This window comes from Pseudophryne corroboree, chromosome 4 (genome assembly GCF_028390025.1).
Source record: "Pseudophryne corroboree isolate aPseCor3 chromosome 4, aPseCor3.hap2, whole genome shotgun sequence".
Classification (NCBI taxonomy): domain Eukaryota; kingdom Metazoa; phylum Chordata; class Amphibia; order Anura; family Myobatrachidae; genus Pseudophryne; species Pseudophryne corroboree.
Genome location: NC_086447.1, coordinates 415,606,503 through 415,623,699, shown reverse-complemented (window position 1 = coordinate 415,623,699; position 17,197 = coordinate 415,606,503). Strand labels below are relative to the sequence as shown.

The window sequence follows — 17,197 nt, the reverse complement described above, 5'->3', positions numbered from 1 at the left end:
TGCCGCCACTCTGTCTCTGTGTCCCTGCTGTCACTCTCTTTGTCCCTTCCGCCACTCTCTGTATCTATGTCCCTGCAGCCACTCTCTCTGTATCTATGTCCCTATCCCTGTAGTCACTCTCTCTCTCTCTCTCTGGAGACCTGAGTTGGGGGACCCCTTAAACATTTTGCTATGGGGCCCACAAAGTTCTAGTTACACCCCTGTTCACAAGGGCTATGCGCTAGCCCCCCCCCTTACCACGGAAGACGTCCAGCACCAGAGCACTCAGCACTGCCACAAATCACGGCTGTTTAGGGGGCGTGGCCTGATGATGGGAAGCCACACCTCCATGAGAGACCTGTAGCTGTGCTGTTCAGGTAGTGTCTCTCTCTCCCTGACACTGTCTTTCCCTCTTTCTCCTTGACACCTCTTTCTCTCTCTATGTATCTCCGTCTTTGTTTCAGACACTCTCTCTTGCTCCCCATTCTTTCTGTCTCCCTCCCTCTTACAGGGTTGGAATTCATTTGCCAGTGACCGGGATGCCAGTGGTCAGACTGCGGCATCCCTATAGTTAGTATCCCGACAGGGGAAGGAAAGTTTACTCACCTACCCCCTGGCCTCCTAGCCCATCCTATCTATAGCCCTAACCTACACCCCCCCTTCCACAGCCTAACCCTAACACTCCCTAGTAGCAGCTAAACCTAACCCCCCTCCCCGCAGCCTAAACCTAACCTCCCCAGGGCGCAACCTAAACCTAACCCTCCCCCCACAGCTTAACCCCTTGCTCCATGGCTTACATCTCCGGTGTGGCGGTGGATGAGCGTTCTGGATCCTGCTGTCGGGATACCAGGGCCGGGCTGTAGACCCTATTCAGGATTTCAGTGTCGGCATTCCAAACAGTGTTGGGATTCCGGCGTCGGTGTTCTGACTGCCAGGCTCTCGACCGTATCCCCTCTGACACCCGCTCTCTCACCCTGACACTCTTTCTCTCTCGCTCCTCTCTTTCTCTCTGATACCATCTCTTTCATGCTCCCGTCTTTCTCTCGCTCACTCCCCCTCTCTCTCTCTCCCTGGCGCCCTCTTTGTTTCTCTCTCACTCCCCTCGCTCTCTCTCCTTCTCCCCTAAGAGGCATTGTAGTGACAGTGGCAGGGGGTGATGTGTGAGTGCGGGGGTCGCGGTGGGGGGTTGCACAGAGATGTATCCTCCCCACCGTGGTGCGGCCTCCTTTTTGTCCCGGTAGTACTGCCTCCTCCTCCCCAGTGGCCCCGCCCACAGGGGCACCAAAATGAGGATCTTTCTTGCCCTCCCGACCTGTAAATGTTCTGACTCCCCTGTGTGTGTGTATATATATATATATATATATATATATACGAATTAAATATATATATATATATATATATATATATACAGGTTGAGTCTCCCTTATCCAAAATGCTCGGGACCAGAGGTATTTTGGATATGGGATTTTTCCGTATTTTGGAATAATTGCATACCATAATGAGATATCATGGTGATGGGACCTAAGTCTAAGCACAGAATTAATTTATGTTTCATATACACCTTATACACACAGCCTGAAGGTCATTTTAGCCAATATTTTTTATAACTTTGTGCATTAAACAAAGTGTATCTACATTCACACAATGCATTTATGTTTCATATACACCTTATACACACAGCCTGAAGGTCATTTAATACAATATTTTTAATAACTTTGTGTATTAAACAAAGTTTGTGTACATTGAGCCATCAAAAAACAAAGGTTTCACTATCTCACTCTCACTCAAAAAATTCCGTATTTCGGAATATTCCGTATTTCGGAATATTTGGATATGGGATACTCAACCTGTATATATTTTTTAAAATAAAAAGTAACCTTTTTTCTGCGCTATACCACTAGTCTCAAACCACTGAGAAATACCTTCTGTCAGATGAGGTATAAAGAATAGATATGAAAAGGAAAAAGGTTCTAGTGGGAGCCAATACGCCTTTAGAATAACTATGTTTAAAAGTTTTTATTCATACACAAACCGACGACATTTGCAACCTAAACATTCGTCTTTGGTACAAATTACTAAAAATTCAGTAAAATGATATAACAATCTTATATAAACACATATTTCAGTTGATGTGAGGATTTTACAATCAGGTGATCATAATCAGAATTGTGAAGAGATATATCTGCAACCAGAAATCTGTGGTGAAGGCTTTATGAATCCGAGATCGCGAAACCCAACGCGTTTCGTCCGTTAGGACTTCATCAGGGGTTAACAATCAGATTCTTACAATAGATTGGATTACCACTGGTTATGACCGGCTAGGGTTCTCAATGTTATATCCAATCACAAGTATATTTTCAATTAATTTGGTATCTAATCTCATCAGGGGTAATGAAATTCTACAGTCCACCTCGGCTTCAATAAGTATCACCAAAAGGGTTTTAATAAATTCCCAATCCTGAACAGTACTGTACCTTCTTACTGGGACATGCACACCCTCACAGGATCACAACCACACATGCGAGGGTGTGCATGTCCCAGTAAGAAGGTACAGTACTGTTCAGGATTGGGAATTTATTAAAACACTTTTGGTGATACTTATTGAAGCCGAGGTGGACTGTAGAGTTTCATTACCCCTGATGAGATTAGATACCAAATTAATTGAAAATATACTTGTGATTGGATATAACATTGAGAACCCTAGCCGGTCATAACCAGTGGTAATCCAATCTATTGTAAGAATCTGATTGTTAACCCCTGATGAAGTCCTAACGGACGAAACGCGTTGAGTTTTGCGATCTCGGATTCATAAAGCCTTCACCACAGATTTCTGGTTGGAGATATGTCTCTTCACAATTCTGATTGTGATCACCTGATTGTAAAATCCTCACATCAACTGAAATATGTGTTTATATAAGATTGTTATATCATTTTACTGAATTTTTAGTAATTTGTACCAAAGACGAATGTTTAGGTTGCAAATGTCGTCGGTTTGTGTATGAATAAAAACTTTTAAACATAGTTATTCTAAAGGCGTATTGGCTCCCACTAGAACCTTTTTCCTATTCATATATATATATATATATACACACACACACACACACACACACAATTCACTCTCCCTGAACTTACCTATCAGAGGCTGGACGCAGCTGTGGCAGCCTGGTCCAGTGTAGCTCCGCTTCCTCTGTGTCATGTAGCTCCACCCCCTTTTCATGACCAAGATCTGGCACTGTCACAGGAGAGGGCAGAGTACGTTGCAAGCTTCTATTGAAAAGTCTGCCAAAATGGGCGCCGCCTCCGAGGAGACAGTTATTAAAGATACTAGAGGAGCCTCCTCTAGTATCTTTAATAACTGTCTCCTCTGAGGCGGCAGCCATTTTTGGATGGACGTTTACAACAGAAGCTTGCAGCGTCCTCTCCCCCTCCTTTGACAGTGCCAGAACTCGGTAATGAAAAGTAGGCGGAGCATCGCGGACGGCGGCATGAGCGGCCCAGGTCCTCTCCCCACTGTTAGAGAGGCCGGCCCGGGACATCTGTGCCCGCAGCACCCCCCTGATGGCGGGCCTGCTGCTATGTGTAAGAAACCTTGATCAACCATATTTTAATGCTTTCTAACATCAATAATCCAAAGTTTTTAGGCTTCGATATGATGTAGTTTACATTTTTCAAGAACCCATTTTTTTTTAACTGCTTAGTATTCCTATTAACATCTGTATTATATATATGAAACAACGATATTCAAACTCTGCGCTGCATAACAGTGTTTTCCAGAGTCTCTTTCAAGCAATTGTCCCAATGCAGCTAAATCCAGCTCCCAGCCCAGGAGCAAACGGTATTGGTGCTAAAACAAATCAGGAGAGCGCACTGGTAAGTGTAAAAGCATTCACTTTTATAAAGAATAAGTAATATCCACATACATTGCAGTTTAAAATTCCAAGCTCAGTAGAGTTCAAAGACCCGTCGACGAAGGGTGTGACGAAGACTGTGATTGGTCGAAACGCGTTGAGCGTGGCTACTTGCTGTGGACGTTGTGACGTCACCCACCGGGTCCGGAGCCGGCGAGAGAGATTCAGCACGACTGGGCACAACGGTTACGGGTCTTTGAACTCTATTGAGCTTGGAATTTTAAACTGCAATGTATGTGGATATTACTTATTCTTTATAAAAGTGAATGCTTTTACACTTACCAGTGCGCTCTCCTGATTTGTTTTAGCATATATATATATATATATATATATATAAAGGAAAACATATTAAACCAGTACACTCAGAGATAGATGACATTGAAAATAAGAATAAAAAGGTAATGTTAAGTATTAGTCCTACTTAAATCTGAATAGTCATATATAATGGAAAATGCAAAAGCAAGTTTCAGAGATGCAAACACACACATGCAAAAAGGAGGAGTTAAGCATTAGCACTGTGCATGCCACTGGCATTAAACACTAGTTTTTCAGTATAATAGGCTTTTGTTAAGAAGTCACTGTGTCGTGCGTGTAGTCACAGCATAAAAAAAATAAAAGTGGTTTTGTTTTTTTTTAAAAAGCCATTTGGTTTAAACCAAGGTGGATTAAACCAGCCAAACCTGCCCCACATATTAAAGTGTTACAAAATAGGTCAAGCCTTTACAAAGCAAATAAATAAATCATGCCCTGTATGTTATTACTCCATAATACGTATTTATTATTAATAATAATAATGATATTAATACACATTACCTGTTTCTCAACTTTAACTACTCGGCCCAACATACTGAGGTCATCTGCTGCCTCAGTTTCAGATATACTCTTATCTCGACTCTTTTTATCTGTTGTTATTTGACCTTTTCCAAGAATTTGGTCAACCCTGTATTTGGGAAAAACAAACAAAACTAAAGTACAATAGAAAGTACAGTGCAGCATTAAAATGGGGAGAGAACAGATTGCAGAGTTGACATCATAAAAATAGAATTTTAATACCTACCGGTAAATCCTTTTCTCTTAGTCCGTAGAGGATGCTGTGGACTCCGTAAGGACCATAGGGTATAGACGGGATCCGCAGGAGACATGGGCACACTATAAGACTTTGAATGGGTGTGAACTGGCTCCTCCCTCTATGACCCTCCTCCTGACTCCAGTTAGAGAACTGTGCCCAGGGAGACGGACATTTCGAGGAAAGAATTTGTTTAAACACGGTGAGTGTCATACCAGCTCACACCTCGAACATACCGCATAACGATGCATTCAATAGAATACCAGCCAACGGCATGAACAATACACAGCCACATGCTGAGAGAATATGTAACACAACCTGTGTGTCAACACAAGCAATAATAAGACACCGCATGTCATGGCATGCACAATGTCAGCAACAGCCTGACAGAAAAGAAACACCACAAGAGTGTAACCATAACCAATAACTGCAGACACAGTCTGCACTGGGACGGGCGCTCAGCATCCTCTACGGACTAAGAGAAAAGGATTTACCGGTAGGTATTAAAATCCTATTTTCTCATACGTCCTAGAGGATGCTGGGGACTCCGTAAGGACCATGGGGTTTATACCAAAGCTCCAGACCAGGCGGGAGAGTGCGGACGACTCTGCAGCACCGATTGAGCAAACATGAGGTCCCCATCAGCCAGGGTATCAAACTTGTAGAGCTTAGCAAAAAGTGTTTGAACCCGACCAAGTATCCGCTCTGCAAAGTTGAACCGCCGAGACTCCTCGGGCATCCGCCCAAGAAGAGCCCATCTTCCTAGAAGAATGGGTCACCACCGACTTCGGTAACAGCAATCCAGCCGTAGAACGAGCACGCCGAATCGTATCACAGATCTAGCGTGTAACAGACTGCAGAGACGCAGGCGCCCCAATCACGCTGGGAGCATACCGGACAAACAGAACCTCTGTTTCCCCAATCTGAGCCAAATTGGCGACATAAATATTCAAAACCCTGACTACATCGAGAGACCTTGAATCCGCCAATGCTTAAGTAACCACAGGCATCAAACAGTCTGGTTTCTGCGAAACACTGAAACCACTTTTGGCAAAACTATTATCCGAGTTCTCAATTCCGCTCTATCCACCTGGAAGATCAAACAGGGCTCTTGGGAGACCAAGCCGCTACTTCCGACAAGCACCTTGCGGACGCCAAAGCCAAAAGCATGACCACTCTCCAAGAGAGAAATTTTAACACAACCTTTCGTAAAGGTTTCAAACAGTGTGACACAAGAAAACGCAACACCACGTCAAGGTCCCATGGTGCCAATGGGGGCACAAATGGATGTTAAATGTGCAGTACTCCTTTTACGAAGGTCCTAACTTCCGGAAAGGTTGCCAATTCTTTCTTGAAAGAATATTTATAAGGCCAAAACCGCACATAAATGGAGCCTAACTGTAGGCCTGCACCCACACCTGCTTGCAAAGAATAGAGAAGAACACCCCAGCTGAAATACTTCCGTAGGAGCCTTCTTGGATTCACACCAAGACACATACTTCCTCCAAATACGGTGGTAAGGCTTTGCCGTTACCTCTTTTCTAGCCTGAAAAAGTGTAGAAATGACTTCACTGGGAATACCCTTTTTGGCTAGGATATGGCATTCAACCGCCACGCCGTCAAACGCAGCCGCGGTAAGTCTTGATACACGCCAGGATCTTGCTGTAACAGTTCCTCACGGAGAGGAAGAGGCCAGGGATCTTCTATGAGTAAATCTTGAAGAACTGGATACCAAGGCCTCCTTGGTTAGACTGGAACAATGAGGATCGCCTGAACCATTGTTCTTCTTACGTTTATCACCTTCAGAAGAGTAAAAACGGAGGGGACACATAGACCAACTGAAAACACCCAAGGTGTCCCGAGGACATCCACTGCTATAGCTTGAGTGTCACCTGACCTGTAACAATATCTCTGAGATCCCTCGTTGAGGCGAGACGCCAACCTGTCCAATTGAGGTATTCCTTAAAGACTTGTCGTTTCAGTGAAAACTTCTCGATGACGACTGTATTTCTCCCGGATGGAGATCGCGTCTGCAGAGGAATCTAATTCTCCGTCGATCACATCTGGAACGAAGACTGCTAATATAGCGTTTACCAGTCTTTCACCCAGTGGAAAACTTTTTCGGCTTCTGCCATTGCCGCTTTTCTTGTTCCGCCGTTGCGGCTTACTTACACCACTGTTGTCAAGACGTCCGACAGAATTAACACGGGCAGATCACGAAGCATACGTTCACTGAAAATAGCTCTTAATTCAAGCAAGCTCTTTGCAGACAAGCTTCCCAGCTTGACCTTTTCCTCTGGAAATACTTCCCTTGCAAGGACTGCTCCCCAGTCTCGGAGATCTGCATGCATGGACACCAGGATCTCATCCTGGATTTCGAACCTTTGTCCCTCTAGGAGGTGAGAACTGAGCAGACACCACAGGAGCGATATCCTGGCCATTAGGATTATATTCCGGCGTATGTGCAGGTGAGACCCGGACCACATTTCCAACTGGTCCTGTGAAAACCACTCTGGCATTTGACCTGCTCACCGAAAAAGGCCTCTTAGGCCGCACCCATCTTCTTCATCAACGGAACATATTGATGGATTGTCACTGAAAATCTGATCCGAGTCCGGATCCTCAGACCTCTTTCCACAGTAACACAGAGAACCTCAACAGTCTTCCCCTGTGTTGAAGAACAGTCAGAGAGAAACAATGATTTGCACCACTTGTGTCTAGACCTCGCCTTAATCAGGAGATTGTCCCAGTACAGAATAACAATGTCTCTCACTATTGAAAGAATACCATCCTACTGCCATCACTCCGGTGAAATGGCAAAGACAATCCTGGATATCAAACCAGGTAAGCTGAATGCGGAGAAAAACGCATCTAAACCCCTTTCTACCTTTACGCGCTGGAGCTCCCTGGCCTGAGAGATTCCATCCTGTAGTTCAACTTCGTAAGGAAAAATCTTTGTTTTCCTTTTTTTTTTTTTTTTTTATTAACAGGGACAGCAGGAGAATGCCCTGAACCTGACGCAACTCTGGTATGGCGTCACGTACTACCTCCCCTTCCAGAGGGGAAACGGCAAGATCTATTTGAAAAATCATTGAGGTAAAACATCTGTAAAGGCCAGTATGTCCCCCTTTGGACTCTATAATTAACTCACAGGTCCAAGTCCATTCCTGGACTGACTGAAAAGTAGTAGACGAGTTCCCACCAGAGTGGGCTCCAGCCAGATAGACCCAGCGACATGCGGTGGACGTGGTAGAAACAGAAAACGACATCCGCTTCTGCGAATCTAACAAGGCTGCAGAACACTTACCTTTTTACCTTCCACTATCCCGAAAGGGAAAAAAAAGAACGGTATCGAACCGGTTAAAATGACTGCATACCACAACAGCATGCGTCACCAACCGTTGTGAGGGAATCTAATTCACGAAGTTAGACTTACCAGTGGTATCCACCGAGAGTGACTGAACTGAGGCCTCCCCAAACAGCGGTACACCGTCACAGGGAAAAACTCCAGTATCTCTCGGAGTCAGCCTCAGCATTCCCCCGGTCACACCTCCTGTATACGCACGGCAGCCTGCCGCAATGTTCTAGAGAAGAATCAACATAAGAAACATCCCCACTCTCTTTAGGGTAATTCTATCGGATGCCTTTCCGAATACAAACACTCCCCCATGTGCATGTAATACAAATAACTCCAAAGCATATAAATAAAAATATCACTTAGCTTCCTGTGTACGATCCTTTGTGACAAGGCCCTGTGTCGACCAGGAGTTGACTTTCACAGTATTCTATCCGCGACGGGAAAAGAATAAACATTCGGACTCCTTGTGAGGATCTGAGACCAACTCGTCACAGCCGACCTAGAGCTTTATCAACAGAGCGACCAACACATGAGAAGGAATACTTTTACTTCAGCATTCATTAGAAATCGTAATATGAATATACATAATGTAATACACATATACACAAATATCCTATATACATATATATATATATATATATATATATATATATACCATCCATATAATCGGATTGTCCGGAACCGTCGGGTCCCTAGTGACATTAATGTGTTCTGAATGTGTATGACCATGTACTGAATGCCCGAGTTGTGGATCTAACAGGAAACCTTATGGTCGACAGAAAACCTAGTATTCGTCGACAGCAGGGAGTAGTAACTAGGCAAAATAACATTCTAGCGACCCCGAGGGGTCCGAGGGAAGTATACATATATAATTTAATACCACTCCCCCACAAATACTACCATGTCTGTGCTCGAGCTACAGGCCCATGGAACCGTACCATACATATACATATAAATATATACAGGTATAAGGCAGTTACAGCATGTTAATTTACACCCAGTAATAATAGTTGGTGCCGACAGGGTCACCCACATACTACTGTGTCTCCCATACAGTGTTTACTTTTGAAAAGCATACAACTACCGACCCGTTGACACTGCATCTACTGAATCAAGTACCAACAGGCGTCGGCGATGCCGACAGGGATCCCCATAGCTGTTTGTGACAGAGCACTCCCACATGTCGACACATGTGGACTAAAAAGCTATAGTGGGTATATCTGACAGGGAACACACAGACATATATGCACAACAAAATGATTACATGCCCATTATCTAAAATAGTGCTATATTTCCCTCTATATAGCGCTAAAACACTGTGCACCCCCTCGTTTGCACTATACACATGCTTTGGTGGGGACATGGAGAAAATGGCGCTGAATCCTGTTGTGAGGGCTAAGCCCCGCCCCTTCTCGGCGCGCTTCAGCCCGGCTATTAATATCGCTTTTTATGCTGGCAGGGGTCCGTATACAGTGCCTATGCACTGTATACACGTTTTGCCAGACTCACTTGAGGTATATATTGCTGCCCAGGGCGCCCCCCCTGCGCCCTGCACCCTTATAGAGCTATTGGTGTGTGGGAGCAATGGCGCGCAGCGCGACCGCTGCGCAGTTACCTCTGACACTCGGAAGTCTTCTGCCGTAACTGAAGTCTTCTATTCTTCTCATACTCACCCGGCTTCTTTCTTCTGGCTTCTGTGAGGGATTGACGGCGCGGCTCCGGGAACAAGCAGCTAGGCGCACCAAGTGATCGAACCCTCTGGAGCTAATGGTGTCCAGTAGCCTTAGAAGCAGAGCCTTTAACTCACAGAAGTAGGTCTGACTTATCTCCCCTCAGTCCCACGAAGCAGAGAGCCTGTAGCCAGCACGTCTCTCTGAAAATAAAAAACCTAACATAAAGTCTTTTAGAGAAACTCAGTAGAGCTCCCCTAGTTGTGTCCAGTCTGTCCTGGGCACAGAATCTAACTGGAGTCTGGAGGAGGGGCATAGAGGGAGGAGCCAGATCACACCCATTCAAAGTCTTATAGTGTGCCCATGTCTCCTGCGGATCCCGTCTATACCCCATGGTCCTTACGGAGTCCCCAGCATCCTCTAGGACGTATGAGGAAGAGTATTTTACCAGGATGTTCTCTTTTATCAAAATAAATATTTAATGTGTTATCCAGTCAAATTGTGAGGGTATGATGGGATGGGAGCATTTTACACATCCTGGGGAACTCAGTTAACATACAACACTGCTTCAGACCGCCGATGCAACCAAATGCACAAGATCTGTTGATAAGTGTCCTATATTTATTTTACATTATTTGTCACAGCTGATGAAAGAGTACAAGTTGCATTTTCCTTTTAGTTCCCCCTCCAGTGGCTCCAGCTACATGCTGAGTAGGCTGGTCCTGGTTCATCTGAGCTGCAGGATTCCCAGTTATGGGGAGGGGGGGATATAATAGGGGGTGAGAATCAGGAAGAGAGAGTTTGTGAGAGTTCCATTTTTTTACAGTGGCAATCATTTACATTTACATGATTTTGCCATGTAAATGATTGTCAGTTAAAAAATAAACAACTCTCACAAAATCTCTCACTTCGTGATTCTCACACCCTATACAGTACACTCCCCCATTGTGTGATCCAGTCTATCCTGTTGTCAGACCCTCTTTAGTGGAAGCCAAGCTGTAAAGCTGGTGCTAATTGGAGATTGATTTTAATAAATACCGTTTTGAGTTGAATAAATATATATATAAAATTATTATTTCTTAAAGGAAGGAGGCACAAGTTTCTTTCTTCACAACAGATAACTAACTAGCACCAGCTGTACAGCTTGGTTCCCACTAAAATATAGCCAAAAGCCACCGGTGCTCCTCCTCTGCCTGCTCCCTGCCCAGATAGGGGGTCATTCGGACCTGATCGTAGCAGCACCATGTCCACTGCAGGTGTGGCAGATATAACATTTGCAGAGAGAGTTAAGGGGGGTACACACCTAGAGATGTGTGCTGAGCGATCTATCACAGACCACTCAGCACACATCTCTCCCCCCGCTCAGTGCAATGTGTGTCGGGCGGTGGGGGGCGCTCACTTCACACAGCGACCTGCTAGATTGAGCCTGCATGCATGCCAATCTAGAGCCGGCAATAGCGATGCGCAGGCCCGGCATCGCTATCGCTGGGGGGCATACACACGAGAGATCCATGCTTAATTTCTAAGCAATTTAGTCAGATTGCTTAGATTTCAAGCACGGATTTCTCAGTGTGTAAAGACCATTAGATTTGGGTGGGTTATTTTGTTTCTGTGCAGAGTAAATACTGCCTGCTTAGTTTTTACACTGTAATTTAAATTTCAGTTTGAACACACCCCACCCAAATCTAACTCTCTCTGCACATGTTACATCTGCCCCACCTGCAGTGAACATGGTTTTGCCCAACTATTAACAAATTTAATGCTACGATCAGGTCTGAATTACCCCCATACTGTCTGCTGTGGTCTGCACCATTGAGAAGTGCAATTGTGGGTGCAGTGCCGCCGATTGACTGTATGAGGCGCGTTCATGGAGCTCCAAATCTGGAAAAGCAAAATCTTTCTCTTATACCCCTTTCACACCGCACAAATAACCCGGTATCGACCCGGCAATGGGTCAGTGTGCGGTGTGAAAGCGCCATGACGGATTTCCTGGGTTGCCTGACCTGGTAATTCAACCCGGGTTATAAGTAGTGCTAGTCCCGGGTTGAATACCGGGTCAGTGGCTCTGTAAATGGATTCCCAGGTCGAACCGATCCGGGACCCATTTACAAGATAGGGAGAGGTGGCGCTGAGATGAGCTCATCTCCTAGCACCACCTCCGCCCCCGCTACCGGCTCCACCCCTGCCGCTATGGCAACCGAACAGGGCATATTGCTGGGTCTGGAAGCCATCAGAAAGAGGTAGGAGATTCTCCAGTTCCGGATCCCACCCGGGAATGACCCGTTTCCAATTCCTGGGTGGGATCCGGCATTGGAGATGTGAAAGAGGTATAATGGGCAAAACCATGTGCACTGCAGGTGGGGCAGATATAACATGTGCAGTGAGCGTTAGATTTGGGTGGGGTGTGTTCAAACTCAAATTTAAATTGCAGTGTAAAAATAAAGCAGCCAGAATTTACCCTGCACAGAAACTATATAACCCACCCAAATCTACTGATTATTTTTTTTACTAAGTGCAAATAGCTTCATATAATAAGAAATCTCATAGTTTTTGTGCAAGATTAAATAGCTCAATTAGTAGGGTGTTTAACTGGAATGCAACAGCTTTACAATTGGAAACAATTATAAAACAAAACTGGGTAATAACAAACAGTCATAGAGGTAGGAAGGCCCTGCTCGCAAGCTTACACTCTATAAGGAAATAGGCATTGATACACAAGGATAGGTGCTATCTATTGCATAGTGGTCCACCAGATTGCAAAGGTTCTCGGTGGGCTGCATGATATGGCCACACAGCAATGATGAACCGGGGTCAGGAGGAAGGGAAAGTAAAAGAAGAGAAGATATGTGAGGATATGTGTGGCTTGTACAGTGGGGACATAGTGCCTAATTCAGACCTGATCGCAGCAGCAAATTTGTTAGCTAATGGGCAAAACCATGGGGGTAATTCCAAGTTGATCGCAGCAGGAATTCTGTTAGCAATTGGGCAAAACCATGTGCACTGCAGGGGAGGCAGATATAACATTTGCAGAGAGAGTTAGATTTGGGTGTGGTGAGTTCAATCTGCAATCTAAATTGCAGTGTAAAAATAAAGCAGCCAGTATTTACCCTGCACAGAAATAAAATAACCCACCCAAATCTAACTCTCTCTGCACATGTTATATCTGCCTCCCCTGCAGTGCACATGGTTTTGCCCAGTTGCTATCAAAAATCCTGCTGCGATCAACTTGGAATTACCCCCCATGTGCACTGCAGGTGGAGCAGATATAACATTTGCAAAGAGAGTTAGATTTGGGTGGGTTATATTGTTTCTGTGCAGGGTAAATACTGGCTGCTTTATTTTTACACTGCAATTTAGATTTCAGTTTGAACACACCCCACCCACATCTTACCCTCTCTGCACATGTTATATCTGCGCCCCCCCCCCCCCCTCCCTGCAGTGCACATGGTTTTGCCCATTAGTTAACAAATTTGCTGCTGCGATCAGGTCTGAATTAGGCCCATAGTTGGATAGGAAAGCTTACAAAGGTTCTATGAGTGGTTCTGGAATTTGATAAGCTTTCCTGAATAGTACCCCTTTTCCACTAGCTCAAAAAACACGGGTAAATGCACGGGGGCGCGCATTTACCCGTGTTTTTGGCAAGTGGAAAAGGGTAAACCCGGATCAAGTGACCCGTGAATCCTACCCGGCTATTTACCTGGGTAGGACACGGGAATGATCCGGGTAGGGTGTAGTGTAAACGGGAGCCGTGTCGATGCGACACGGCTCCCGTTTACACTGTATGGATGGGCGGCGCTGGGAGATCATGTGATTTCCCTGCGCCGCCCCTGCCGTGTAGCTAGAAGCGTCACCAACCCGGCATATGCCGGGTTGTGACTGCTAATGGGAAAGGGACCGAGCACGGGTCGCAGCAGGGGGCAGCTCCCGTGTCAGGCTCCCGGCTGCGACCCGTGCTCGTAGGTGTAAAAGGGGTATGAGTGAGTTTTCAGGGAACACTTGAAGGTTTGGAGACTAGAGGAGAGTCTTATTGTGCATGGTAGGGCATTCCACAGAGTGGGTGCAGCCCAAAGAAAGTCCTACAATCGTACACAGGAGCGAGTAATGAGTGTGGATGAGAGGCGTAGATCTTGTGAAGAGCGAAGAGGTCAGGTTGGGAGATTCTGAGATAAGCAAATAGATGTACATAGGTGTAGTTTGGTTAATGGCCTTGTGTGTGAGTAAAAGTATTTTATATTGAATATGGTAGAATACAGGTAAACAATAGAGTGGATCTGCAGACAATGAACTTCTAGCAAGGAAGATGTTCATTGTCCTCACAGCTGCATACAGAATGGCTTGTAGTGCTGAGAGTCTCTTTTTGGTCAGACCAGTAAGAACACTATTGCAATAATCAATGCGGGAGATAATGAGAGAATGGATTAGAGTTTTTGCAGTGTCTTGTGTAAGATATGGTCGTATTTTAGATATGTTTTTTAGATGCATGTAACATGATTTTGAGACAGATTGAATGTGGGAAACAAAGGACTGTTCAGAGTCAAGAATGACACCTAGGCAGCAAGCTTGTGGGGTAAGATTGATTGTCGAGTTCTCAACAGCAATAGAGATATAAGGTTGGTAGCTAGTTTTGGCTGATGGAAATATAAGTAACTTTGCTTTGGAAATATTACGTTTGAGATGGCGAGGTGACATCCAAGATGAAACAGCAGAAAGACATTCAGTGACACTGACCAATACAGACAGAGACAAATCTGGGGAGGATAGGTCGATTTGAGTATTATCCGTGTACAGATGATGCTGAAATCCAAAAGAGATGATTACTTAACCAAGAGATGAGATATAAAAAAGCATATTGAGGAAAGCAGGAGACCTAAGACTGAGCCTTGTGGTACTCCAACTGGCGGAAGGAGCAATTAGATAGGTGGGATAGGAACCAAGAAAGGGCTGTGTCTTGAAGACCTAGGTATTATACTGTTTGTATGAGAAGAGAGAGGTCATCAGTGTCAAAAGCAGCAGAGAGATTTAGAAGAATAAGTAGTGAGTAAAGGCCTTTAGACTTTGCAGTGTCCAGATCATTCACTACTTTAATCAGTGCTGTTTTTTTTTCTGAATGGGAGTAATCACTGTATGCTTGAACAGTGAAGGAATGATACCAGCAGAGAGAGAGAGATATTACAGATGTTATTTAAGGCTGGGATGAGCACAGGAGACAATACTTATTTGTGAGGGTATAGGGGGTCATTCCGAGTTGATCGCTCGCTAGCAGTTTTTAGCAGCCGTGCAAACGCTATGCCGCCTCCCACTGGGAGTGTATTTTAGCTTAGCAGAAGTGCGAACGAAAGGATCGCAGAGCGGCTACAAAATATTTGTGTGCAGTTTCAGAGTAGCTTCAGACCTACCCAGCGCTTGCGATCACTTCAGAAACAGTTCCTGTTTTGACATCACAAACATGATGCCACGCCTGCATTTTTCCGAACACTCCGTGAAAACGGCCAGTTGACACCAGAAACGCCCTCTTCCTGTCAATCACTCTGCGGCCAGCAGTGCGACTGAAAAGCTTCGCTAGACCTTGTGTGAAGCTACATCGTTCGTAGTAATAGTACGACGCGCGTGCGCATTGCGCCGCATGCGCAGAAGTGCCGATTTTTTGCCTGATCGCTACACAGCGAACGAAAGCAGCTAGCGATCAACGCAGAATGACCCCCATAGGATCAAGAGGAGAGGTAGTAGAGTAACAGGATAAGAAGAGTGTTGCTACTTCATCTACATTTGTGGGCTCAAATGAAGAGAAAGTGCCAGAGGGCTCAGGTAGGGAATTGAGCAGGTCACTGGCTGAGGAAGAGCATACAATTAAATCTCATTTTATCAATCTTGTCCTTGAAGTAGGAAGCAAGATCTTGTGCCTTGATAGTGGCTGGCGGGTAGGAAGGGCTCAGAAGTGATTTAAATGTATTTAAAAAAATAATTTAGGGTTAGAGGCTTGAGCAGAGATGAGAGTGTTGAAATTTGTTTGTTTAGCAGTACCCAGGGCATTGTGATAAGAATGGTAGACAGTCTTATATGTGAAGAAATTGCTTGGAATATGAGATTTACGCCACTGACGTTCAACTTTACAGGACAGGTTTTGTAAGGTAGAAAATGGTATAATGGCTGCGCTAACTAGAGAAATAAGTAATATAACCGTATAAGGTATGCTGCTTTTGGAATAAAGGTATTCCCCAATCCCCTGGAAAAGTAACTATATATGGAATGGTGTGTATTCCAGCGCAACAACCTTTTTAGGTAACAGTGTATGAAGGATAATAATATATATATAAGAAAGAGAAAAAGAAAGAGAGGGAAAAAAATGACAATATAAAAATATTAAAAAATGCTTTTAAAATTGAGAAATCCTCCTTGATGCTTTCAAAAAATAGTCCATCAAAAAACTTTTGGAAACACCAATATAAATTTCATGGGTGTTAATGACAGTCACAATTGTTGTATCCTGGTATTGACAATTTCTCATATAGTGGATCTTCAGAATAAGTGACTTTTTTTTTTCTTTTTTCCTTTCTTCTTTCTTTTTCTCTTTTTTCTCTTTCTTCATGTCAATGTACCATATATCAATCAGATTTGTCTTCTAATAAATATTTTATACCTACCAGTATTATATCATTATTATATTATATATATTTTATTATCCTTCATACCTGTACACTGTTACCTAAAAAGGTCTTTGCGCTGGAATACACACCATTCCATATATAGTTTCTGTAAGGTGTCTTGTTAATTTAGAGTTCCACGGTTGACATTTAGGCCTATTTGCAGTGTGATGGAGCCACTTCTTCAAGGGCTATTTCTAGAGTCTGGTTCAGGTGTGATACAGCCATCTTACGAGACGTGAATGCAGAAATAGGTGAAAGTTCTTGAAAATTAATTGTGTTAATATTTCTGCAGGTTTGAGGAGGTTGTAATCGGAGAGAGGGAAAGGAGTGTTAGTGAATTCAGAAATGGAGCACAGTCTGGTGAATATTAGGTCAAGGCAGTGGCCCTCTTGATGAGTAGAGGAGTCAGTCCATTGGGAGAGTCCGAGGGAGGAGGCTAGAGAGAGTAGTTTGTAGACATGAACAGCAGATTTTGGACTATCAATAGCAATATTGAAATCACCCTTGAAGATGGTGGAAATGTGTTATTTAATAAAGGGTATTGTAACTGAATGACAAAGGGCACTGAAGTT

General features: G+C 44.3%; 1 protein-coding gene across 2 annotated transcripts in view; it reads right to left on the bottom strand.

Annotated features, from left to right (window-relative positions):
- Window positions 1-17,197, bottom strand: part of KCNQ5 (potassium voltage-gated channel subfamily Q member 5) — a 1,045,273-nt gene that overhangs the window by 21,830 nt on the left and 1,006,246 nt on the right. For both annotated transcript variants that reach the window (XM_063916808.1, XM_063916809.1), the window contains one exon: window positions 4,701-4,827. In XM_063916808.1, coding sequence (XP_063772878.1) covers window positions 4,701-4,827 — 127 coding nt within the window. The remainder of the gene's footprint in view (window positions 1-4,700; window positions 4,828-17,197) is intronic.